The sequence below is a fragment of the Cygnus olor genome, chromosome 2, assembly GCF_009769625.2.
Source record: "Cygnus olor isolate bCygOlo1 chromosome 2, bCygOlo1.pri.v2, whole genome shotgun sequence".
Lineage (NCBI taxonomy): Eukaryota > Metazoa > Chordata > Aves > Anseriformes > Anatidae > Cygnus > Cygnus olor.
Window position 1 is genome coordinate 37,201,504 of NC_049170.1, and position 26,748 is coordinate 37,228,251.

A 26,748-nucleotide genomic window follows, 5' to 3' on the forward strand; every position below is an offset into this window, starting at 1 on the left:
CAGGTAGCTCTCTGCTGGGCCCAATGGCTGGTGCTTCACAAAAAGCAATCTGCCAGACAGGGTCCAGCCTTAATCTGCAAAGCAAGAGATCAATAATCTGCGGCTGTCCTCAGTTGTCTGCTTCAAGGAACAGTCACTCTTGCTATTTCCACACTTTCCTGCTTTCTGTTTGTAGTTTGCAGATGTTTGACATAAATTCACCAAATGCCTGTCTCTGCTGGATTAACAGGTCCATAGTAAGACCATTATTTCCCTCTAAAGGTTTGTGCATTCTGCAGGTAGATCACCCCACGGGCTTATTTGGGGCTGACCGACCAGGCTGAGCTCCTAAAATCTGATCTATTTTCTCCAGCTTTTTGAATACTGCTGTGGCTCCCTTCTGTGCACCTCCAGGTTTTCAACATCAGTTTAAAGATCTGGAGACCAGAACTGAGCTTGCAATTCCCATTTTGCTCACGTTGTTTTTCTGTAAGGATGAAGTACAGCTGAGGAGTATGCCAGCCCTCCTTGCCCCAGCATTGTGCAGGGAGTTCAGGCTGACTCGCTTGTGCTGTCTGACTGCTGGAGCCCACTGCCAGGTTCGGACCTGCAGCACTCAGGATGCAGGCTTTTGTTTCAGAGTAATGGCCAGAACCTCCCATCTGGTAATTTTGGGGTTTACATTTGGCATTTCTATATTGTGCATCTTCCCTGCCACCGCAGTGGTGGAGCAGCATGTTTATTTCTATCCTTGCTGATTTATAGTCTGGAACATCGCTCTAAATACTGTGATTTGACGATATTTTCCTGTTTACAAGTACTTTAGAGACCTGTCATGTAGCCCAAACATTGATCCTAAGCCTTACCGAATGGCACAGCTGAGAGGGTGATTTGGGACACTGGAGACAAAAGTAGTGGAGTTTGGTGAGATGAAAAGAAAGTATTTCTCTTATGTTCTAGCTATTTACCTGTGTGGTTTGTTCTGTTCTGTTTCAAACTACATATTGACGGTGCCATTCCTGGTGTTTGAAATGGTAGCAGAATAACCTAATGGTTACTAGGGTAATGAAATCCCACCATTCCTGTACTGATCCATGTAAATAAAGTATGGAATTTAATTTTGGTCTCTGTTACCTCAGGCAGCTCTGACATCTGATAAAATAAATGATCTTTGCATTTTTCTCCGCTTCCATTTTTATTTTCGTTGAAAGATTGAGACGTTTCTGTAAATAAATGAGACTGCCCTTCAGATAAAAGGAGGAAAAAAAAGCAGTCTGAGAACTACATCCAAGGCTGTTTTTCCTCAGTGACTGAAAATATATTTGTCTTCCTGCCTTAGTATTTCTATTTCATGTGGTCAGGATTGAGATTTAAAACCCATGAGTTCCTCTTTTTGAGGACAACATACATGCTTAGTGTCTCTTCACGAGCTAGGGATTGCAGGCATAGCATCAGTGTGAATTCCAGATTAATTTCTTACTCAGTGTATGCTGTTAATTAATCAGAGGAAGGAAGGTTCCGTTCTGATTGTGTATCAAAAAGCAACATGGTAAACTACAAATTTGCAGGGCCAGGACACCAGTAGATGGGTGGGTGAGGTACCCGCTGAAACGCTTCTGGACAGGAATTGTCACAGGGCTGGAGAGTGCAGGCAGCAAACAAGGAATCCAAAGGAGCTCTGACCGATGTGCAGCCAGGCAACATTACACCCCAGACCATCCCACCTTTGTAATGGGAAAAGAGAATCCATATCGAGCTACTCAGCAGCTAATCAATCACTCGAGCCCACCAGGCTGGACGTGGAAGATGCTCTCTCTTACTTGAGGAGGAGGAAGAAAGAGCTGGGGCATGGATGGCGTTGTACTGAAGTAAGGGGATAAGTAAGGGGATCTGTCTTAAGACAATGGCAGATTATTGCACTGCCTTCTGGGCTTGCAGCTTAGAGTGTTCCTTCTTCTTTGCGTTAGAAATGGTGAATGAATTAAAACCTTCGCTCTCTTCAAGTGGTATCGAGTCACAGGTCACTGGCGAATATAAGCTGCCATAAGCAGGATATTTTAGTCTAATAGCTGTTTGGATATTAAGACTTTTCATATTCCAGCAGTCTACCTGCTCAGAAAAGTAGACTGGGGAGATGAAGTGGACAGCTGGCAGAGCATACGGACACTTGAACCTGGAAACGAAAACACAGCTGCTGGAGCTAATTTTAAACATAGGTCTCGATCAGATCCCTCTAGATCCTAATTGTTGTGCTGCAGTAGAGAGGCGTGAAGTTCAAGGTACTGGTAAAAAGCTTTTATGAGAAGGGAAGTCATCCTTGCTCCAGTTATGGTATTTCCATTTTTCACAGTAAGTACTGTCAACTTAAAGAAAATGCGAGTGGAAATCGTTTCTGGCTTGTACGTAGTCTAGTGCTGCTTTTAGTATACATGCAGCATTGAGGGTGGTCATAATGAGAATGAGACTCACTGTCCCTAAAACACAGGGGCAGGTAGTACTGTTTCAGAGTGGGAAACTGTGTAACAGTGTTTTTTCTAATATTTTTAAATAATACATAGATATGGTATCAGTCACAGGATTGTATAATTCAGAGTTTTCACATCAGGTGTCAGGAATGCAGCTGGCGTTTGCAGCAATGTGGAGTGCCATCTAGTGGACCTGTGCGAATCTATAAATATATAGTGATATTTTAAACTAGTGCAATAACCACAAGTAATGTCGTAACAGTATAATTTTTCCATTTAGGATTAGCAAGTTATGCGTTTTATTAATTCAAGCAGCTGGATAAGCTTTTTTCAAGCTTACGTTTTGCTTTCATAATGCTCTAACCAAGTGGGGTTTGTTTTGTTTTGTTTTGTTTTGTTTTTTTTTAAGTATGACAATATTGTTCTGCTTTATTATGACTATGATGCTAAAATTAGGAGTTATAGAAACATTTCATTCTCTTTAGGAAGCGTGGTAACCCCTGCAAATTTGCAGTAGATGTGTAAAGGTGCAGCAGCACATTGCTGCTATGACGTGAAGATTCCCCTCTGTTAGACCACTCTGTTAACCACATGAAAGGTTGGGAAATAGCAGTTCTGACAATTTTTATCTGCTTCAAGAAAGCAAAACTTCCAAACTTCTTAAAGTAGAATGTGCTTCTGACTTTGTTATAACAGGAAACTTGATGAAATAAGAGGAAAGAATAAAAATATTTTTTTGTTTTTATTACAAAACTTTAAACTACAACCTGACTTCACATTTGTGGACCTTGGATAGGATAGAAAATATACTGAAATATAACTGCATTGTTGTAAAGGAAGTCTGCTCAAACTGGTGTCTTTGATACGGAGAGAGAACCTAAATTAGTTAATGTTCACATTCAAATGTAAGTTCAATAAGCAATTAATGAGCTTTTTCCCTAAGGCAAAATGGGTAAAAAGGATGTTTATTCTAAAATCTGTTACATTCTAATATAATAATAAATTATACTTATAAAACATTGTAAATAGAATGAAAAGAGCTAAAGAGAGAGTCAGAGTTGCATTTGTGAAGCAGAGACCATAAACGGCCTAGCAAGAGGTCACACACCATTTAAACGTGCCCTTTAATTTCCTTTCAACAATGTTAACGCACCTAGTACTAGATTTGTATTATCTTTAAACTTCCAGGTTTCATGTCTTCTGTACAACTGAATGCTGTTCTGGTTGACTGAACCCAAAAGCTTTGAAATGACAGCTGCCAGGGATGACTAACTTCAAATTTTCTCTCCAAAGTTTGTTTGTGCCCTTTCTAAGTGTGTATTTTTATCTGTACCTGCTGTCTAATGCTCATATCGTCAACAGGCAAGTTCAGAACTACCAAAATTGCGAAAGGAAGACCAAAAAGCACGAAATGCACTGTTGGCTGATATCCAGCAGGGAACTCGCTTAAGGAAAGTGACTCAAATCAATGACCGAAGTGCACCGCAGATTGAAAGTAAGTATGGGCTCCTGAGGAAGGTCCCTGGGTGAGCTCCGCTGAAGCCATTCTGCAGAACCATTCAGAGACTGTGGAGGTCAGCTGGACAGTTTTCCACTTGAAGGGCGGGTTTGAAGTTCATCAAGGGACAGCACCTTAATATGGCTTTAGGATGTGAAGAGGGGAGAGGTCTCATTTTCTAAACTTACATCCTGTTTGGAGATCAGCAGCTATTAACACTTCATAAAAAGTCTGTAACTGGGTATCATCTTAACAGACATTCCTTGTCCAAAAAAAAAATCGTGAATGATGAAACCCATGTAAGTGTCTTATTAAAATAACTGTTTATGCGGGAATTGTTGGCTCTGGCAGAAGAGTTGTTCTTTAATAGATAAAAAGAACAAAATATGCAAAAAAATTCTGGAGGCATACGTTTGATTCCTTTGAGACAGGAATGTTTACCCTCTCAAGTCTCTTTTAGCTGTGAATGCATGTCTGATCATCATTTAAAATCAGGGAGAAGATTAACTTTAAAAAGATAATAGCAGTTGCTAGAGCCTTTTCTTTTTAGTGTTTTCACTAGCCTGAATCCTTTTCCACACATCTTCGTAATGGCAGATCACTGGTATTGTTTTTTGCTTTTCTTTGTTTTATTTAATTTTCTTCTCTTCCTTAGCGTTATATGCTAAAATAAAGTATCTTGGGGACAGTGGGGGAATAGGCAAGAGTGTATTTTGTAACATACAACTGATTCACATGTGACATGAGCAAGTAACAGAAGGATAGGGTTAGAAAGAGCTTGACATGATCAACTAAACCCTATGTCACTCCTGACAGGTGTTTTCTTTAGTGTCTTCCTATAAATTTCCACTGGGAACACTGCATCCCATTGCTTTGCAATCAGTAAGGGACATTTTTCAACAAGCATCTTCAAATCTATAACTTCAAATGTAGTCTAACACAACTTCTTGTTGGTGCCATGATTGACTTGAGATTAAAAAGCACCAGAGGGTGCTGTGCTTCAAGATACCGGCTAGAGAATAATGGCAATTTACTGTATTAACAGTAAGTTTCTTTGAGTCAATTTAAAGAGGAAAAATCTGGTCTTGGCTGTTTGTTGGTGCTGATCCTCTCAGTCTGAGAGCAAGGTTGAAATGGCTTTCTGCTATACTTTTTTTTCTTTTTTTTTTCCTGTAACAGAACCCAAAGGAGCTAACAGAAATGGAGGTAATCCAGCCATTAATAAAGGTGGTTCTCAGCCCCCTCTGGGGGGCTTATTTGCTGGCGGCTTTCCTGTTCTCAGACCAGCAGGCCAGAGAGACCTGCCAGGTAAGGGCTTCATTTCTGTGAAAGAATAGCTGGGGGGAACTGTGATTTGGAATAAAAGTACTTTGGGGATAGCTTTAGTGACACTTTTTTTTTTTTTGAACCTTTAATTCATCTTCTGACCATGAAAGGCTGAATTAATAATGTGCTTGAAATCATCTTTCTAGATCTCAAGTACCTTATCCCTTAAGGTGTAAATAATAAAATACCTGTACACTGGATAAGAAAGAGATTTAGTGGACTCTGCAGTTTTACATGGAGATTTTTTATATTAGCTTAATGTAAACTTGTAAGTGTGCCTCAAATAAGCCCAGATTTAAATACTGTATTTAACAACTTCAGCACAAATGGCAAAAAAGTCGCATTTCCTTTCCTCCATTAGTGTGTATTTCTCTGGTATTACAGGTTTGTATATTACTTTAGAGTTTAATATTTAAGACTTCTGCCTTCTGGGTTTTATAAAGTACAATTCTGATCCAGCAAGGCATGTCTGGGAGCCATTTTGCTGCTTTCAGTTCAAGAAACGCAGGCATCAATGAGGGGAAACTCTTTTTGAGTGGCAGCAATGACCTCTGGGGCTGTTGGGCAGCTGGTGCCTGCTCAGGCTTCTGCAGGGAAAGGAAGAACTTGGCTCTACGTGCATTTGTGTTTTCTGGAAGACAAGCCGAAGATGCTCAGCACCGCTTGTGACTGGGCTTCATTACAAGACTGCAGTAGCTTCTTTGAGTTATCCTTAAACTAGGACCATACTTGTCAGAATATGTGAATATAGGATGAGATACCTTTTTGACACCTGCTTTCAGAAAAATCCTTGACATTTACTTAGGCAAATATGTTCTGTAAGGTCAAGAGTCTTTGGGCTTTTGCTGTTGGAAAAAAAAGAAAAACATTTGAGCCTGCGCCTTCTGGAAAGCCTTCAAGACACTACTTTTGAAAATCCAGGCAATTGAGATTTATATAATGTTTGTGTGAACTTTTAAATCTTAAGCAAGTCCTTAACTGTAAGGATGTTAGCGTATGTGTGTCAATCTACTCGTGTTCTTTGAGGCCTTTTCAGTAGGCCTCTTGACGCCTCCAAGCAGACCACTTGTTCGTGTTCAGCTGGTTGTGCTACTAAGATAAGGCCAATATGAAGTACCACGGGCCTCCACAGAGAAGTAACTTCTCCTTAAAGTGTTTTGTGTTGCAGCAACCAAGGAGTAGAGCAGGGTCTCTCAGCAGGTCGTCATTTAACTAAGCAGAGCCCCTGGTGCCCACTGGAACACATCACCACCTCCTAGGCCCTTACACCAGAGACAACTTGTTGGATATGAGATGTTCTGGGTGAAGTAGTTTAATCACTCAGTGACCACTGGGGAGGGGAAGCTGTAGAGTTGCTTTTTGCATTATTTTGTCAGATGACTCAGAACAAAATCCTGGTGTATAACATGTGATATCTCTTTTTCAGCTGGGAGGCCTGGGCAGCTTCCTGGCATCCGAGCAGTGGCTCCGAAGACCACAGCCCCACCAAACAGCACCGCAAAGGCGGGCAGTAGCCCCCTAAGCCCACCCGAAGGCCCGCGGGCAGCTGTCCTGCCAGAGCCTCCAAGCACCCCACGAGCTGGTGCCACGCGGCCCAGCTTGCCTGCGCCTCCTCCGCCACCTCCAGCTTCCAGCAAACCTTCCCTCACCTTCCCTCCTCCTCCGCCTCTCCCCCCTCTGGCAGACAGGCCTTTCAAGGGGGTAGCCCCCAGCTCCGCTCCTCTGCCCCCGCTCCCTCCTCCTCAGGCTGACAAACCCAAGTTTCAAGTAGGTGCTTCACACCCGCCGCCGCCGCCTCCTCCTCCTCCCCTACCCCCCTGTGGATTTCCAGCCAGGACAGCCGATTTCCCTGCTGCTGCTTCCTCTCCATCCGAAGGAAGGGATTATCCACCTCCCACACCGCCTCCACCACCACCTCCTCCTCCTCTCCCCGTGCATCCTCCTGCCTTGAACAGGCTCTCCTTTCCAACCCCCCCAGCCTTCACCGGCACTGCCGGCAGCGGTGACGTGCCCCCACCACTGCCCCCCAAGTCCCCGCACTTGCTGTCCCATTTGCACAAGCCCGCTATTCAGTCGCTCCCTCTTCCTCCCACCCCACCCCTTCCTCAGCCAGCGGCAGTGGTGGAGACCAGGAAGAAGAGAGCGGGCCGAGGCGGAGGTGAGAGCAGTGGTGGTGGGAAGCGAGGCCTCCCACTCCTATGGGCTGCTGGGGGAAATTGCACTGATGGGGGGAGAGCTTCGAGGGGTACAAAGCGTACGTGTAGCAGGAGGATGAAGTCCGCTGTGTGGGAAGAATGTAATTAGCACAGTGTGTAATGAGCATGCCAGACCTCAGGCTCTTCTTACTGCTGGACATACATGCCGTATAATTTAATCTTGTGATTCTTGGAAGCAGCATTCTGATCAGTGAAAGGAACATCTTGGAACTGCTGGGTTTCTTGCTTTTGTGTTGGCATTGGTATGTCTCCAGCAGCACACTGACTGAGCTCAGCAGCGATCTCCAATCAATCAAAATCTCAATCAAAACCAAACAATCTCAGGTAGGGCAGCAGAGCATCCAGCACCATGTTTGAAACATCTGCCAGGCATGCAGCTCCTCAAATTCCAGCCCACCCATAACATCCCTTTTCTGCTGTAACTGGCTGGGAAACTTTACAGGAGAGAATAAAATTAAGATGGGGTAGCTACAGCCACAACAAAGAGTGGCCAGTGCCCCCTGTAATCAAGGTGGTAGAGCCAAAGGCTTCTCCAGCTACTTGGGAAGTGAGCATATTGGCTTGTGTTTCCTTTAGCAGATGATAGGAGGAACTTTCTTCAGATCTGATATAATGAGGATAATTAAAAAAAAAATGAGTCTAGGTCTGTGTGGGTTTGAGAAATGCAGACAGCTACTTAATAAGGAACGTTTGGAGAGAATGTTCTGTACCCTGTATCTTAGCAGCCGCGTGTCGAGAGAAGGATTACTGCTTCCCTTTGACAGCCAAGTGAAAGGCCATCTAAATGCAGCAGATCAGCTGCTTTGTGGTGGTGATTAATGATGCTTCAGAATTGCCTGATGAACCATTATTTTATCAAGATGCCTGCTTCTCATGGTGATTCAACTTTAGAGGTTTCCATTTTGGTTATCTAGGGAGAGATGCAGTTTGAGAAGCGAACTTGGAGGCCTCGCGCTCCCTCCCCCTTACACAGGTCCTGTGGTAGATCTGCCTAGAAGATGTAAACTTGGAAGGCCCTTGCAACTCCTCTGTAAAATGCACAAGAATAATGCAAATTCCACTGCATAACTGCCAAAATGTCAGGAAAAGATCTTGCTTTAGAGATACCATCTAGTGATATTTTTCTTAAAGAAACTTCTTTGAAGGCGGAAGAATGGTCTTCCCCTCCAGAATGGGACTAAACCATACTTTAGAGTGTCTTACTTTCCCTAGAACTAGAAGAACTAGAAATAGGAAGCTCCAATAGAAAGCTCAAGTAGTGACTTAAATTTAAAACTTGATGTTATAAATCCATGATTAGGCTTGGCAAACTGCAGCTGTGAAGTCACCTACAATACCTGGACATGTCTGCCCCAAATACTGCATTCCTTTTTATAGTCCCTCCACTTTTGTGCAGAGCTTACTGTCAGTTTTGTTAATTCATGGTGATCTTTATGTGCTGGTCTGCTTCCTCTTTTTCAGGACCTGGTGCTGGGAAGCTAGCTGTTCCTCCACAGCCACCAGCCAGATCACCAACGACTGAACTTACGAGCAAGTCTGGAGTCTCAGCCTGGGCAGTTCATGACCCCTACCCACCTCTTAAAAATGGAAATATGCATATCATTGGTAATGTCATCTTAATTAGCCTTAGTTAAAGATTTTGGTACAAAAGCTTTTGTGTCTCAGACATTAAAAACTCATGCGAGTCTTTCTCATGACAACATGGTAGTATAGTTAAACCGATAGAAATTTTTTTACAATCCTCTCCAATGAGATTTCTCTCGTAAAAGCTTATTCAGAAATGTTTTGAACCATTCAGTAGACAAGAAATTGCATGCACTACCTGCAAAATTATTTAAGATTGTGAAAAGTTGCTGTACTGTGCTTACATTACTATTCTTTAAAACAGTTCACAGACATTTAGTGGCTTCAACCCTATACAGCAAAGCCTGCTAAGAACTGCTTTTGTGGTCTAATGAATTGGCCATTCATTCTTGCTAAATTGCTTGAAAACCACCTAGGAATACATCTATTACCACAACATCATCAATGAAGAAAACTGGAACAGCAGCCAGAAGCTTAACTTCAGTTAGTACCAGGCAGTGTTTGCAATTAAGCCTGAAAACTTGGATGGCTTACAAACTGGATGGCTCAAGGTTGTTTATCTGGAGTAAGCCACTCAGATATCAATTCCAGGGGAAAATGAATCAGCATTTTTCATTGAAATTAGCTGTGGCAATTTTATTTTTTTTAATCTCTAAGAGTGACTAATATTTGTTTCCCTGAAACTTCCCAGATGACTTTGAATCTAAATTTACTTTCCATTCCGTGGAGGATTTCCCCCCACCTGATGAATTCAAGCCATTTCGGAAAATATATCCCAGCAAGATAGCTAGAGGTAAGTGTGTAAATACGAGAACATCAGATAGTTATCAAATAGCATTTAAAATGAGGAGAGAGAATAAAGAACAGAAACCAGCATTAACATGAAAAGCTGGGCTGCAAGGATAGGCACAGATAGGACTGAGATTTGTTACAGTGGTAACAGAAACCAAAGATGCAATGAAAAGCACTTGGTTACTATAAAGTCTTAGTAGCAAAAAAGAAAGTTATGTGGCTTGACATACAGTTTGTGTTCTTTAGATTGTTGAGTTTGTGGAGCCCTGAAGTTGAAAACAATGATCACATAGACTTAGCCTGCTACTGAGTTGTTTTATCTGTTTATGAACTTGTGAAATCACAAAAGCAAGGTGACTTCATCGTGTCTTCTATCACTTGTCTTGATTTAAATCCTTTGCATGGTGTTTTTACACACCTCAATAACAAAGAGACTTGGTACCTGAACCTTAGCAGGAAAGTAGTGACTGACTGAACCGTGCTTTGTTTTAGCTTAAGTTAGAATCTTGGTGTCAGGTCTTCGTTGTAAGAGCAGGAGTTCACCTATCCAGCTTTGAAAACTGGTAGTTGAAGTTGCTGAAAGATCTCATGCCCATATTCTGCTTTTTATAAAACCCAGTGTTTTCTGTGTTATTAGCTCGGCTATTTATCTCCAGGTTGTCATTATTTTTGTTTCCATGCTAATGTACTTTGCATGACTTTTCATAGCAGCTTAAGTCAGTCTAAATCATCTGCTATATGATCTAAGACTTTTTTTTTTTACTGAAGAGCTACAGAACATTAGCAATATATATCATCAGTTCAAGGGAAGGTGATAAACATAACATCCCTGAGTTAGGTTGTTTAAACTGCTGTAGAACTAATCACAAATTCGTTCCTAACATACATATCTATCTCCTCTGAATGAACCCGTCCTTTATATTTGCAGATCCCTCTAAAAATCCGCCATTAAGAACACACGTGAGATGAGAAGAGTCGTTCTGATGCTTTCTGGATTGGTATTAAAAATGGAGAACATCAAGATAACATATGGAAACAGAAGGGGTCCCATTAGAGTGGCAGAGATTATATTTGAATCACAAGTGCTGCAACGTTAACATTTTTATAAATTGGAAGAGAGATGTAAATGATACTTTTTGAAGTACTTTGTGGCCTACGTACCACAAGAATGTTAGCACAGGCTTTTAAATACTGTATACATGTGGATATTTTTAAGCAAAGAAGCATAAAATTTAAATTCTTTATAGAGTTCAAACAATTCTTATCATGCTGACAGTTGTTACCTCAAAGAATACTTTTTGCATGATATGCTTGTAATTCATTTTCCCCTTCCATCTATATTTTTAAGTACTTTGGAAATCCTCCAGTTATTATTCAGATATTTTTCAATGAACTGTCTGAAAATAATGTGACGCTTTTAGTCTCTCTTTATGTTTCTTCACTTCTTGTATTCTGCCTATCCTCAGATTGAGCAGAATGGCACTTTCATGAACAGGCGGGTCCACAATCCTCTTCTCAACAAGCGTGAAGAGGACAGAGATGACAACAGGTTGTGGCTGCTGTTGAGCCTACCTCTACTGATTACAGATCCTTATAGGATAGTGAACATGTCTGAAGAAGCCCAGATGGGTAGGGTGCCTACGGACCTGACAAAGACAACAGAACTTTTACAAACTGGGCAAAGAGGAAGTTGTTCTACTGTAAGCAAAAGTGGTGTATGTAAATGCACATACTACCAAGTGTATACATATGGGCATGTGTCCTCTCTTTTCCTGCTGGCAAAGAGGATATTATTAACTATTTGTGTGACAGGTTCTCTTTACCCAGCAATTAGGAGACCTTGAGATCATTTTCAGTTGCATATGTTGTAAACAGGCAAGTAGAGCTCCTATTTTTCACCCATAGCAGCAGTAAGGATGCATTGTCCAAAAAATAATAAAATAAGGAGTCCCTAAAGTGGTGGCTCCCTTGAGTTGAGTTGCTTGGAAAAAGTAAACAAGCCAGGGACGAGACTTGAGATTTTACTTTTAATGTGAAGCTGTAGTGAGGTGTTTGGATCATTGATGTTCAGACCATCAGATGTCTGCTTCCAGGAACAATTATAGAAATGCAACATTTCACTGCATTAGGAGGAATGTTGCCAGCAGCTTGTGGGCTGAGAAAGCCCAACAAAGGGCCAGTAAGATGATGAAGGGACTGCAGCGCCTCTCCTTTGAGGAAAGGCTGAGAGAGCTGGGACTGCTCAGCCAGAATTTCATCAATGTACCTAAATATCTGAAGGGAGGGTGCAGAGAGGACAGAGCCAGGCTCTTTTCAGTGGTGCCCAGTGCCAGGACCAGAGGCAAGGCACACAAACTGGAACACAGGAGGTTCCATCTGAACATGACAGAACACCTTTTTACTGTGCAGGTAACTGAGCACTGGCACAGGTTGCCCAGAGAGGTTGTGGAGTCTCCCTCCTTGGAGCTACTGGAATGGCTCCACGTGGCCTGTGCAACCTGCTGAAGGTGGCCTTGCTTGAGCAGGGGTGGGGGTGGACCAAATGACCTCCTGAGGTCCCTTCCATCTTCATCCATTCTGTAATTTCCCCATTTTACAGTTTAATTGGGTTCAGCAGCTTGAATAATTGCACTGCTATTCTGGCCTAACAGCCAGGCTATTTATGAGTTATTGTACTATTTATTTATATAAATACCATAATTCCCCTCATCTGCAGCTGTTAAAAACATAGATGGTAGGTGAAGATCCTTCCTCATGGCAATGCCTTTGAATAACAGCATTTGGAAAAGAAAGGTAACTACATCCTTGCATAGCTCTGCTTTTCTCTTAGTTCTTGCAACAGCTTGGTTACGCTGTGACTCCTACTCCCCACCCCACAAGCATGCTGATGGTGTAGCGATGGTGTAAGGGTAAGAAGCATTTGAAACTCTTGCCTATAGGGCTCCAAAGAAGCATCATCAGTCTTTTTCTAGCCTATTATGATACCTTGCTTTTCTTCATGTGAAAAGAAAACAAAATAAGTGATGCTTTGACCAGTACTTACTGTCACCAGTATTACAGTTACTTGATAAGTATGCATGAGTTCAGTAATAAACAGGGGTCAGCATATGTATTGCTTCTCAAAAAAGTGGGAAAGTTTAATACTGCTTTAAATAATATTTTGTTATATTGTTTTTAAAGGTTGATGTACGGCTAGTTCTCATCTGTTCTGCAACTTGTGTATAACTCTGTAATAAGTACCTTCTAAGGATTTTAAATCTATTTAATGCTCAGACCACATGCCAGAAGATACCTAACAAAACAAAATTTATTTCTGTTTTTATTTTGATTAGGGTGTTTTAGAAAGAAACATCTTTTAGAGATTAAACTACAAAGCCTGTGCATATTTGTAAGTGTTGGTGTAGTGTTATTTCATACATGTTAAATCCTTGTTGTTCAAGATCCATTGAAGCTTCAGAAGTTCCCAGTACTTGGATGTACAGAGAATCACAGGGGCTAATTCCACAGCTGTGCTCAACACCACTGGAACTTTCAGGCCAGGAGGGCACTCTGGTTTTCTCAAAGTTGTAGGACTAGTGATTGCCCCCGAGCATGTTGCTGTAGCACAGTTGGTTGGTTTTTGTTGTTCCCTTTTTTTAATTCACTACCTAGTATCTTACTTTTGCTTCAGCTATTAGAAACACTCTCCAGATCACTGTGCTCAAAACAATTAGTTCTGTCATAAAAACTGTTCCTAATAAGGACAAATTCCAACAAGATAATTGCAGATGTTTGTTTCTTCCAGTGGGCAAATATTACATTTTTAGCAGGAACACCCTCTTTTTCCATCTTGCCTCCCTCCCACCTCTAAAATTTCAGAGAACTGAGCTGTGAAAAGAGCTGTGTGAGATGGTGTATCCTAATCTCTGCCCTCTAGCTGGGATAAGTATTTTATTCATTTTTGCTTTGTTCACAAACATCCAGCTACTCCTTTTATGACACAAAGCATTCAGCAAGCAACAGCTATAGAAGCAGCTTTGAAGTTCAGCTTGGTATGTGTGTGTTAAGGGTACTTTGATTAGGAGTATCTTCATTCAAAGCACCCACAAGTGGATTTCATGGGAAATCCATTTACTTGAGTTGTCAGCATGTTGTTCTTTCATGTTCTTCATCCACTGCAATACTCACTGAAATTAATTGTGCTCCTTGCAGTTGCTACTCTACCCAGGAAGAAAGTAGTTTTAGGTTTACTTGCCTATTTTCTCCTTCCCTTGTCTCCAGTTTTACAATACAGAGGCACAGAAGTTGAAATGAGGGATAAAGACCTGGCCAAGTAGAGCTGTTCCTATAATAGAGCCTGGGAGGATTACAGTGTGAAGGGGAAGATAATTATGTAGGCCATATGAGACACTGTCTTAACGTTTGTTTTGTGCAAGTGAAAAGGACACACTTTTCTCCTCCGATTGTCAGTTGTCATATAAGTCAATACCAAGGTAATGAATAGAACAATTTTTAAAAATAATAAAGTAAATCAGTGAAGACAGTGTGTCAATATTGCAATTTCCTTAATTTCAGTTTCAACTTGTGGTGTTTCTGCATCTTGAGGAGCTTTTTGTTTTTTAGTACAAAAGTCTGGTTCATCACTATCCCCTTCCCTGAACAATGAAGAATTTTAACCCCATATACTAACTTCTATTTATTAAAAACATGGACTTTTCTGTCACTCCTGTTAAGTTAACTGTCTTAATATGACACAGGAAACAGTGTTTACTGGTTTAATTCTTAAAATATTTGCCCCGTCTCACTTCTAGAAGAAGAAAATACACAAAAGGTAGGTCTGTCTGTAAGACTGCCAAGTCTCAAGCACGCTGCAGAACTGCACGTCATGGAAGGAAGCATAAGACGCCCATTTCTAAACTTAACCAGGCCCATCAGTAAGCCAGGGGTACTTAGTGGGTTCATCAGCTGTGTACACTCATCACTGAGATCACCAGTAGCAGTTCTCCATTACAAGGCAGAAAGAGGGAGAACAGACGGTTTTTGATCAATCTCTTCCCACAAAAATATTCCAAATTTATAGCTTGTATATAAATACAACACCTTAACAATGGTGTCTTAAGAGCCAATAGGTTGTGTGTACATGTCTTAGGCATTCAGCCTGGCTCTGCATTGCAGTACTTGGCACTAGGGCAGTAGCCAGGTACATTACAAACACACAAAGTTTCCGAAGCTGGGAGCAGGCAAAGGCAAAACTTATCCTGGGGAACCCAATTCTGGTCATTTGCACAGGCACAATGCCAGATGCTGAGCTACTGTTACCAGATACACCAGTACAAGACCAGTACAGCAAGGTCAAGAAGCAGGACTTACCTTCCTGCCTCCCCTCAAAACTGGGATTTCAACTCTACCATTCTTTGTATGAATTAGCAAGAAGAGAAAAATGCAAGTCAGCTTTGCTGCAAGCCTAGACCTGAGCAACAGAGGAAAAAAACAGATTGCTTTCAATGACAATATGGTAGTTATCCTGATGAAGTTAATCTTTGCTTTAATTGGTTGCCCAACATACATATTTAAACATTCTGTACTAAATTAGCCAGCATGCACACAGTAATTGGACCAGTCAGTGATTTTCTCCTTTCACTATATACATACACAAACAGGAACGCCACAAGATTGGACAAAGGAAAGCAATTTGTTAACCAGATATAGCTAGCAAGTAACATTTTTTCCTCTAGAAATGTTTTTCCTGCAAATTCACAAGTGTGAAGACTTTCTTTCAAGGCTTGAAGAACTCTGCAGTCTTCCTGTGAAAAGGCTAACAGTAGCCACTGTAGCTGAAACGAGATAAAATTGGTTTAAAATCCATTCCAAGCAACAGTGAAATTGAAAAAAATATATGAACGTCTGCAATGTAATATAGGGGAAAGGGTCTTGAGGCAATTCAGTCAGATGCACCGAAGTGGAGAGGTGGCTTTGGACCTAATTCTGAACACCCTTAACTTTGTCTAAAAGAAGAGGGTGATCAGAATTGGATCCAACATTACGTGTTCACTGACACCTGGCACCAGAAACTCAGCATCTAAAGAATTAAAATGTTTGCTTACTTCATTTGAAGAACTTTAGTTCTGTGTCAACACAGTCATAGAAAAGATCCACTACTTCAGCAGGATCCAGAATCTCTGTACGAGTAAGGATATCTTCCATTGCTTCTAAGCCTTGTTTTTCGAGGTCTAACATAATCCTCATCAGTTTCTGGCCCTTATCCTAAATGCATGAAATAATCAAACTGAATTAACCAGTAAACCAGCTCATTAAAGTATTTACCGTTCTCTTCTGTTGCAAAGATCTTTTCAAGAATTTTTGAAAATAAAAGCCTTTTTAAATAAAAAACAATTTCTGTTAATACCCTTTTTGGATGGTCAAAGGCTAAAAAGAACAGTGCTGGACACTTCATGCATTACAAACAATAACCAAGAAGCAGCTGCTAAGTTCAAAGCATAGAAGAAAGATGAGGTGAAAGATGGATAGAGGAAAAGGTTATACACATGAGAAAGAAGTAAAGCAAATTCTTAAGCTTGCAAACCGGTGAACAAATCTATGTGAGAAGCCGATATGACTAGAAGCCCTGACGATTGTACGGATCATGGTGTGCGCACATGTATCCCTCAGATCATCACCTACAAGATGATCATTAGATCATCTGAAATGATGCATAATATGACAGCAGTAAGAATCCAGAGAGCAGGGAAGGCTTCATGTGTTATTCTGGCTTACTTCTCTTCATGTTTCTGGGCAGGAAGTACACTCCTGAAGAAGGTGTCATTTTGTTTTATCCAGAAGTTACTTGAAGTCTTCCCCCCCCGCCTTTTTTTTTTTATTTATTAAATGGAGACATGCTGTTTGTTTTGCCTGCAGCTTTCAAAATTGAATTCCAGAAACGAAAGCTGTTTAGAATGAGTGGTGGTTCAGAGCCTTCCAGGATTTATACTGCCATTTGTGCAGAAAGAGCAGGGCACCTCAGGTAAGCTTTAGACTCTTAGGTGTTCAGTTACCATAGCATGAAACCTCACTGAAAGTACATTTCCTTTTTAACACAACTTTTGGTGCCACGCTTTATTTTAATAGGGAAGAGTTCACAGGATACTAATATACTCCTCTCTAGGTAACAGACTTAACTGAATGCTATGGAAGACAGCTGTATATTGAGTCAGTACTACCACAGAGGCCACAGAGTTTAAATTGAACCATTTCAAGAGATTAAAACTATATCTAGCCAAAACTACATTTAAACAAAGATCATACTGGCAGAGGTTACCACTATTTCCTTAATCCTTAATGAAAAGGTTTGAATGAACGCTGTTATGATCTTACCAAGACCCTGACCTATGTAAATATGCAAAGCTGACCCTGCTGCAGAGGAAAACTGCAGAAAAACAAGTCCTCTGTGAAGGAACGTACAGCATGACTATGTGGGTCTTCCACAACTTGCCTGAAATACCAACACCAGCATGGCTGGCATGACCTGGTGATCCCTCTCTCTGTTTTACTTCCTCCTCCCTAAATATCCAGACACCATTATACAACGCAAAGATAGCTGGTATTCTAAATTCACATCGGAACTGTTTTAAGAAATGAGGAGAGTGGAGTGTAAAACCTTTGTGGTGCCCTATCTCAAACTAAGCCATTATCAGCAGATAGGTTTAAGGAAATCTCTGCAAGATTATGAAGTTCCCAGGTCCCACAGTTCTTACCTGATCACTCTCAAGAAGAGACCGGGCCCATTCGTGTGCCTTGTACAATTCATGCCTGCGATCAGGTTTCTCCTGGAATCGAGGTATCTTTTTAGCAGGATCATCATCACCAAAAGAAGGGGACTGGACTTTTGGTACTAATTTTACGTCATCAACAAAAATAAAGGGTTTAAATATGGACCTGAAAGAAAGGAGAATTACCGCTGGTAGTAATCAGACAGATTTTATATACATGATTCAAATGTTCACCAGGCTACTTTAAAACAGATATGAGAAAGCATAGGTAATCCCTCTACACCATCCACAAACTAGGTTAGGGAGTTGGTACTGCTCAGAAGCAAAATGAATCTCCATGCTTTAAAAAGAAATGTAGGTTTGCCAATTATTGTAAAACTGCATTACCCCATTTTACCTAAAGATTTCTTTGGTCTCCTTCATGGCATTTCTGCTACAGTAGCACTGTATTTTCCTCTCCAACTTTTTGTTGAACAAACCTCAGCATTCAGCCTCACATCAGCTTTTTCTCCTCTGTTCACATAGCCACCTCTCATTTTCCCTCAGACGTAATTTCCATTAAAATCACACATACACATTTGTGTGGAGCAGGGACACAGCTCGCTCGGTATCAAAGGATTTGGCACATGACCAGCAACACTGAAGAATTTTATGTTAGGTGGGAAAAAAAAAGACACAGCTCCTAATATTGTGACATATCTCAAGCAGTTTCAGTATTAAATTTGGATCTGAACTCCAGAGAGAGGGGAGAAATAAATAAAACCAACTACCCAGGATCTTCATTCCTGAGAATCTGAGAGGAGGAGGTATTCTCAAATGCACGGAGAAACTGCCTTCCCTTTTAGATGCACATCAAAGCTGTACCCTGCATTCCAGCTGCCAGAAGTGCAAGACTTCTGCAAAAATATGCTAATAACTGCTGCCTGCATACAGTCAGCGGGTTCATTGCTGCTACATGATCCATCACTGTCATGAAGCTTTGCTGACTAAGAGTCAGTATGACTCTCTACCTGCAGTTAAAATAATGCTTTTTTTTTAATACATTAGAGTATAAAATAAAACAAGAAAGGCCTCTGAAGTTATTTTTACAGCCAGACTTTCATTCTTTTAAAAGGAAAGAAATCCCACCAAAACAATTTGAAGCCTTGCTCCATTTTATCCCAAACAATTTGCATCAAGTTAAAGAAAAGTTCTGGAAAGCAAGCTTAAACTTCTTTCTTAATCCTGAGTGTCTGACTTGCATAATGCACGGTGGTGAGAAGTCCCTTTGGTAAGGATGACTTCTGTAGCGCTTGTTAGCACCTGATGCTTACTACCACTCCTATGGGCACCGTTTTCTTCTCCCCATAACTTCTTTACCTCAGTTCAAGTAGCAGATCTCCTGAATAACTGCAAGTGGTTTAGTTTAATTTCTGTGAATCCCATGTGGATTCTGTTTAAAACACAAGATAATTCATTAGTTCTCTGATGATCTGGCCCATGAGTTCCCTCGTGTTCTCAGATGCTTTCAACTAGAGAAGACATCATTAAAGAAATGGAAATTGTCCCTCCAATGAAAAAGATATTTGGGGTAACTGAGGGTTGCAGTTGTTCTGCTCAACTTTCTGATGCCATACAAGGCTACCTAGGGCACACACCCCTCTTTGCTAGCTAGGCACTTTACTTGTTGCAATTTTACACCCACCTGTCCAAGAGAGGTGACTGAAATGGTTCAAGAACTTACTGTCTCAACAAGAATCCAGCTGCCAAACAATCACTTTGGAGCAGTACTTTCTGGGTCCTCCCTAAATTGTGCTTACTCTAGAAGCTCTGAATTCAGGCAAGATCCCAAATCTGGCCATTCAACCCAGTGGTGTCCATTCAGACTTGCAGCCAGGTGCAATTCAGTAACACAGGACCGTCAGACTGCACACCACCAACTACTGAAGGTAGTACTGATCTTTCCCATCCTGCCTGCCTTAGCCTGGAAACTTGGAAACTGCATTAACGAGCCTCTCTGTTAGACAGGCACAGTGGTGTTCCGGCCATAGCCACATCTTCTCTTGACCCGGTGCCCCTCTAACACATTCCTTCTTCTCTCAGCCCAAGGTGACTTGTAGAGGAGGCAGCAAAGAGCCCCTTCGGCAGCAAGAAGTAGTTTCAGTCAATGAGAGCTCTTAATACAAAACAGACAGCACATGTCTTGTCTATTCTGTAAATGAAGGAAATAACTCTACGTTGGCTTTCGTAGGAAAGGAAGTGCAGTAAAGTGGACCTTCCTATTAGCTACCATGAAGTGACAATAATTATTTCTCAAGTTGCCTTTGTGTCACCATAATTCAGGATTTTTCTAGGGTTCAGAACAACCCTATGGCTTCCCTCAGCTTTCCATTTTGAGAATTTTGTTGGTATGGCTCAAAAGGTCTCTGGAAAACAGGACTAGATGGCATATAGATGCTTCTTTATTCAATTCCAATTCTCAAGGCTTGTTTAATATCTTTCCACCCACCATCTACTCTGCACCCAGGGGACCCCCAGTGCTGTAGCTTACCTTGAAGGGTCCGGCGTGCCAGTGAAGTAATGAACACAGGGAAAACTAGGGTCCTGAGGCAGAACAGACACTATGCTAGCTGTAGTAAGGAAAGATTCAGAGTCCACACAGACACCACTATCCTTGTCACGCAGCACATCAATCATAGTTTGTGCAGAAACGTCACCTATAGGAAGGGAAAAAAATTCCCAAGTGTTTGGTGGCTTGGACCCCATGGAAGGGCTTTAGTCTGAATGGGCTTTGACATAATATGACCAGCAACACTTAGCATGAGCAAATTTCAGTTAACAGTTTCTGTTTTCAACAATATAAAGCAGAATGAGCTTGCCTACTAGTAAAAGAGAACAGTAGGGAGCATTAATTAGGCAGTACAATTACTAGATAGGGAAAAATCTCATTAAAAAGGTATTTTTAAGGAAGAAGGCCATCATCTCTGTAATACTGCTTCAGCAATCACTGTGAACAGACTACCTGCATAAAACACCCATTTTCCTCTACGACGCTACCCCTACCCAAGTCCAGGCACAACGGTAGCACCCTGATCTTCTGCTTCTCCTCTGTTTCCATTAGTCTCAGTCAAAATTTTGAACCCTCATCTCACACTCCTTGCATCTTGCAGCAGCAGACCTAGACAAGGAGATCTTTCCCCAAACCATGACCTGCAAGAATCCCCTATTATCATGGTACTTCCTGCATATGTCTTATCACAACTGTCTCCCCAAGGCACCTCCACGTTACCTTGCACTGTTCCCTGACAGGTAGGGCTTCTTTCCACAGCAGCTTCCTAAGCCTCTCCCTTCCATGCATGAGTGCCCCAGTCCACCAGGAGACATAGAATGGCCCAGCAGGTCTGCAATCTGCAGCCATAGCCATCTGTCCGTCAAGATCCTCGGGCCTTCCAGTGCTATAATCCAGGTTTATTAAGACCTTTCACTTACGGCCCTTCACGCTTGTTTTTATCTGCATCTTATACACCAACTATGCTCCAAATAATTCTATAATGTTAGCAGGAACATTGCAATAAGCATTTCATCTCTACACTCTTCTCGACATTTGCCAATACATGAAAATGCTAATAAATATAACAAATTCACATTTTTAGTACATGGCTTTTTATAAAGATAATTTGTACCATTTTTCATGAAGAGCAGCACTCCTGCAGGCTTGTCATATTCCAGCTATTTTAGCCAGCTACAGTCATTAATTTTGGTGTGGAAATAAACCCTTCCTATGACTGAAGGCAGTTGGCACACTGTCTGTTCTGGTAACTTTGTTCTGCTCAACAATGAAAAAAGGACTTCAGTTTGCAACTGAATAGCATTTCTCTTCTTAATCTATCATCTGAATTCTTTCCCCAAAAGCCTAAGCAAACCTCCCAAAACGTAGCATCCACTGAGATCAAGCTTTCATTCACAAAGCCATTTTTTTTAATACTATATTTATAGTGTTAGGTAGGGCCATTATATTTGTACCAAAGAACAAATGTCGTGGCACATCAAGCACACTAAAACAACAGTAAAGTAAGTTATTTTTTAACTGGCATCATGATTTGAAACAAACTTGTGAAGGACATTAGGAGTTTCAGCCTAAACTGTGGTAAGTTTAGGAACAGTCTTCAGTTCTGGTCTTCCTTTCCACATGGTTTACAATTAGAAGTAGGTATTCTCCTCAACCACTTGTAGTTCTGGACAGAGTGGTGGAAAGGAGGTAACAGTGACTACGAATCCTGCTGCACATGCAGAAAAATGATTCGTACTTACCACCTTGCTTTTCCAGGCTCTCCCTGCCAGAACAGCAGGCTAAATGGTCATCAGCGAGAGAAAACACTTCAGAAAAATTGAAGTCTGTGTCTTCATTCCACCAGCCTTGACTTCTCACGTAATTCCTCAGTTCAGGATGTTCAGCATCAATTTTTGTAGTTAATGAAAGCTGATTGCAAATGCATTTCACTCCCTCTACAGAAAGAGCCACGAATTAGAAGAAAGCATTAATACAGTTCTTATGGGAGAAGCTAGAAGAACAAAGTAATTGCAATTAGGAGACAAATTAAACCATCAGTTAGGATGTACATTTAACACAACCACAAAACTACACATACACAGAGTCACCATTCACATTGCAGAGCTTGGTTCTCTGTACCCTATTTAGGTAGTTACACTACCACGTGATTAATAGTGTTATTTAGTAAGACAATAGTTTCACAATTCCTCTGTACCTCACACATTCTGAAGTAAGAGATCTCCCAATTCCAGAAGGTAGACTTAAAACACTGAGAAGATGCCAGCCTTACATTTTCTCCAGTGGTGTATTCCACTGCTGCAACAAGATTTGAGGTCTAATTTGATTTCAAACTATATTTCAGCCTGGCTGCATTTAGATTAATGAATCCTCCTTGCCCCCCAAAACCAATAATTTAATTTGGAAAATGTTTTAAAAAGCTTACTGATTACTTTAAGCTTCCCAATTGAAAAACAATTTTAATGTAAGCATCAAAAGATAGGCTTAAGTTAAAGAAGTTCATTTTTAATCCTAAATTTTAAAATGGCATGAAGTAAAAGGAAAGTGCAAGCAAGCTTCAAAGGATATTAAAATGTTTGTTGCTTTTTTTTTAATTTGCTTTTCTCAAAAACACCGCAGTGCTTATATCCATATGCATGCTTATATCCATATCCACAGCATGACTAACAGTGGCTGCTGCAGATATTCCTCGGAGAGGATAAAGTAAATGCATTGGAAGCCAGGGAAAGAGCTGATAAAGTAAATATGCAAACTAAAATAAGACCAGATTCTGGAATTTGGCACAAGTTTTTTCTTAAACAGAAACCAAAGCAGTATTTCTGAAAATTATTAATACTGCCTTCCACAAAAGCTTGCCCTGCTAACGTCCCATGCATGCAATTTAAATAATGAGGAAGAACTTACAGTAGGAAGTTCTGTGCATCAGTCTGAAGGAAAGTTGCTGTCCCTCAATTCTGATTTATACTACAGGCTCACTGACAGTTTGGTCTGATTCACACTTTCAAACAGCATACCTTACAGAGAACTTTCTTGACTTGAGAGATAGGAATATTTGTGTTCATATCAAGCTAGTCAAACTATTCATTAAAAGCCCTTTAATTATTACATTTAATAACTTGTGTGAAATAGTATTGCATGTTTTTGATCCCCCCGAAAAAAAGACAAGTTTATCATGCAAATTATTCTCTGTTCAGCCTTCAATAGGACGGATTTTTAAAGTGTTTATCCTTAAATTACTGTCAAAAAGTTGCTTGATAAACATTCACTATAAGCTTTACAGAACTAGTGCCGTAATATTAGGAAAAGAAAAATTCTCAGGAGGGTCAGGAAAAAAATTTCCTTCACACTGCTGGGAAATGACATACTTTCCCTGTTTTAACCTTTGTGTGTTCATCTGAAAGCTTAAGAGGCATGCTTATGGTTGAAAAACAGAACCTCCTGAACAAAGTATGAAGTGCAAAGTTCTTACACAGCCAGCAGCATCCTCTCTCCTCCTGGAAGCCTCAGCAGGCTGCAGGAGATGGAAACTAGTCAGTTTAACCTGTTGCTTACAGGGGCCTCCAGAAGAGAAAAGTGCTGGTAAAAATGAGAACGGAGCTACAATATCATTTCAAAAAGCTGCAAGCTGCGGATGATGTCGACAGTTTATTTGCTAAGAAGCACGTGAAGGTTATATACTGCTGATGCAGTTAAAAAGACTAAGTAAAAAACACGTCAAACAGCAGCCAGGCAGGTCAACAGAAGAGGAAAGGCTGCCATCTCATAGCCCTAGAAACCTCAGGAGCTGACGGTTTTCAAAAATTTGGATTTTATCAGGACAGCATTATCAGTCTCCCCTGCTCTAGGTTTGGTATCCGTTTGTGCTAGAAGACTTCCTCCATTTTACAGGTATCCTTAAAATGCAAGCTTTGCTTGGCAAAACATCATCCCTGCAAAGGTAAGCCAATTCATATTTGATGGTACGAACTGACAATAGGCCATCGCACAACATTCCACAGCCTGGAGTTATTTCTTTGCTTTGGTACACTCAAAAAGTTAAGCCTCCCTCCTTCCCGTATCTGTTACCTCCTACTTTCAATGAAGGAGTAATAAAAAGAGAATTAAATGGATCTCAAAGCAGAGATGGTAAAAATCCTCTTACTATTTGCATCTTTTAATTCATTCAAATGTGTGCAAGTTTTAAAAAGCCCTACTCTTATGAAAATAAAAATTCCTTCAAAACTGAAAACAATAACCCGGATTACAATAACTATATGCCTTAGATAATCATAGTATATAAAGGCAGAGCACATATTCTGACAAAGTTTTAAAGCAAGTCCAGCCACCAAGCCACGGAAATTTACAAGTCACTTTTGAGCTCTGGATTTACACATACAGAAGAAGAAACTACCTACTAAAGAGAAGAAAACTATCGTTTTGCAGTATTAGATAAGAAAAGTGGATATGTGGAGAAATAGTGAAGTGAAGCAACCAGGAGCAGACCATTCAATTTAAGACCTACATCTAAGTCCTCTTCTCAAAGCTATCAGTGCTTATCCTAGCCTCTCAATATTTTAGATTTGTAAGTAATAATTTATATATTAACTCCACTAAAAAGATTCTTGACATATTCCAAAGAGTAAATAACTCTGGGAAAATACAACACTTACTAAAGATACAAGTTTAAACATAATATTATTATATAACTTATGCTGTGTACAGGTAACATACTCTTCAACTTCACAGAACCTGGCTACATTAACCAATGCAAATAAGCACTTAAAAGCTAGAAGTAGTACAAACATAAAAGAAAATTGACACTGATGGTTTAATCGAACGCTTGCATAAATCAGTTAGTTACTTGAACACACTACTATAAGACCAATTTTTCCAAGACAATTCTTTATAATTACAGCTACTGATTATAAAAGAAGCTTGCTGTGTGTGATGGACTGACCTGTGATTTTTTCTGCTGCCCAGTACTTTCCAGAAGTCTCCAGTATCCAGGCTTCGTTTCTGTCCACAATCAAAAACGCACTTTGGAAAGCATGGCACGAACTCCCATCTTCATAGTAATTCCCTCCTTGTCCATGCTCTTCCAACAGGGCAACTATTACATCCAACGCTTCTCTAGCGGTTGCACCTCTTTCTAGGCCAAGTCTACATGAAAAGGGTAAAACAGATTCAAACAGACATGTAACAGTGAGGTCTTTAAGTTATTCATTTTAGAACCAGATCAGTGCTGCTTTTATTTTCTACTCTGGTTTCTTTATTCTCAGTACCATGGTTGCTTTTGTTTGTTTGTTTTGAAATTTAATTTAAAACCCTTCAAGGGACACCATAAAAAAGTTTTAGGATGTTTCACACCCAGATTGGATAGCTTGAATTATTCATTAAGGAAATTTAAGTGATTTAGTACAATCTAGTGTCTCAGTGCCTTCAATAACCCACCCCAGCATATTTTAAGGTTGTCAAAAAATTATCATAGGCTTTTCAACTTTACATCTCCATTTACAGTGTGTCTCTTCGGAATTTGTGCTGGAACCAATTTTCTTTCAATATTTCCGTCTGTTGTGACTAGCTTCACGTTTTCCACTTAGATAAACTGGGATAGGGAGAAGCTGGTACGTAGTAGGACCAACTTCTACCCCTCAAGTCAATCACACAAACGTCATCCATTTCTTAAGAATCACCGTTATGTTCTGACATACTGTGCTGTGACACTATCTAGCTAAAAATCCACAGATATCTGTCTTAATCCTCACATGTAGCAGTATACTAGGTAACACGGTTTTCAGTCATTAAATCAGCAGCCAGTTACTAAACAAGCTAAGAACTTTGTGGAATGCATATTTCCTTTTGAAAATAAAAAAATGCTTCATCTATGAGGTTTTAAGATAAATTTTCAATTTCCAATTTCAACAACCATTTGTACTTCAGAATTATACGAGAAAGCTACGAGATGCCTCTGGCCTGTTTAACATCACCTGCTCTCACAACACCCTTTGCCTTTGTTGGATGGATTCAGCCTTTGCCCGTGTTGGCTGGATTTTAAATCCTAACTGGAAAGTGACAATTCCATACAAGTTCAAAGAGAAAGAATGTCTTCCCTACAGAAAAGAATAATAGCTTTAAGAGAATGCAGAAGCTAAGTCTCAGGGGAGTCTTAGCATTCAAGCAAAATTTGATTCTACTACTTGAATGATGTTCTTGGGTTGACAACTCTTATGCCTGCTCTGAAGAACATGTTTCAAAGTGTAAAGCTTTTAGTTTCTTTTGCAAGCATTTAAAGCCATGCATGCACACAGTGTTAGCGTTCATCCTTCAGCTAAGATCTGACATAGATGCCAAAGTCCAACACATACACAGGTGTGAAAAAAGCTGAGCCAGCAGACGTGTGCATTTCTTACTTAGGCTTAAAACTCCCCAGTTAATTTTCATTCCAATAAATCTTGTGTGACACAGCTAACCATTTCTGCAGATGGGTAAAAAGAGGCAGAGCTGGTGCCAGCTGCTTCATCGCAGCCTACATGATTGATTTTGTACTTGATGGCTCTCTTTATTCTATGAGGTCATCCAAAACAAGTAAGCTTAATGCCACTGGCCAAGTCTTTGC

The 26,748-nt window shown here is 40.6% G+C and overlaps 2 protein-coding genes across 5 annotated transcripts in view; one reads left to right on the forward strand and one right to left on the reverse strand.

Moving 5' to 3' along the window:
* WIPF3 (WAS/WASL interacting protein family member 3) overlaps nt 1-15,317 on the forward strand; it is a 39,676-nt gene extending 24,359 nt beyond the window's left edge. For both annotated transcript variants that reach the window (XM_040547932.1, XM_040547931.1), the window contains exons 3-8: nt 3,807-3,939; nt 5,122-5,250; nt 6,695-7,426; nt 8,946-9,089; nt 9,760-9,861; nt 10,789-15,317. In XM_040547932.1, coding sequence (XP_040403866.1) covers nt 3,807-3,939; nt 5,122-5,250; nt 6,695-7,426; nt 8,946-9,089; nt 9,760-9,861; nt 10,789-10,829 — 1,281 coding nt within the window. In that variant the 3' untranslated portion in view covers nt 10,830-15,317. The remainder of the gene's footprint in view (nt 1-3,806; nt 3,940-5,121; nt 5,251-6,694; nt 7,427-8,945; nt 9,090-9,759; nt 9,862-10,788) is intronic.
* Nucleotides 15,318-15,355: 38 nt separating this feature from the next.
* Nucleotides 15,356-26,748, reverse strand: part of SCRN1 (secernin 1) — a 32,727-nt gene continuing 21,334 nt past the window's right edge. For all 3 annotated transcript variants that reach the window (XM_040547935.1, XM_040547934.1, XM_040547936.1), the window contains exons 4-9: nt 25,090-25,292; nt 21,896-22,090; nt 20,136-20,301; nt 17,591-17,771; nt 15,944-16,103; nt 15,356-15,673 (exon numbers count right to left, since the gene is read on the reverse strand). In XM_040547935.1, the coding sequence (XP_040403869.1) occupies nt 15,945-16,103; nt 17,591-17,771; nt 20,136-20,301; nt 21,896-22,090; nt 25,090-25,292 (904 nt within the window). In that variant the 3' untranslated portion in view covers nt 15,356-15,673; nt 15,944. The remainder of the gene's footprint in view (nt 15,674-15,943; nt 16,104-17,590; nt 17,772-20,135; nt 20,302-21,895; nt 22,091-25,089; nt 25,293-26,748) is intronic.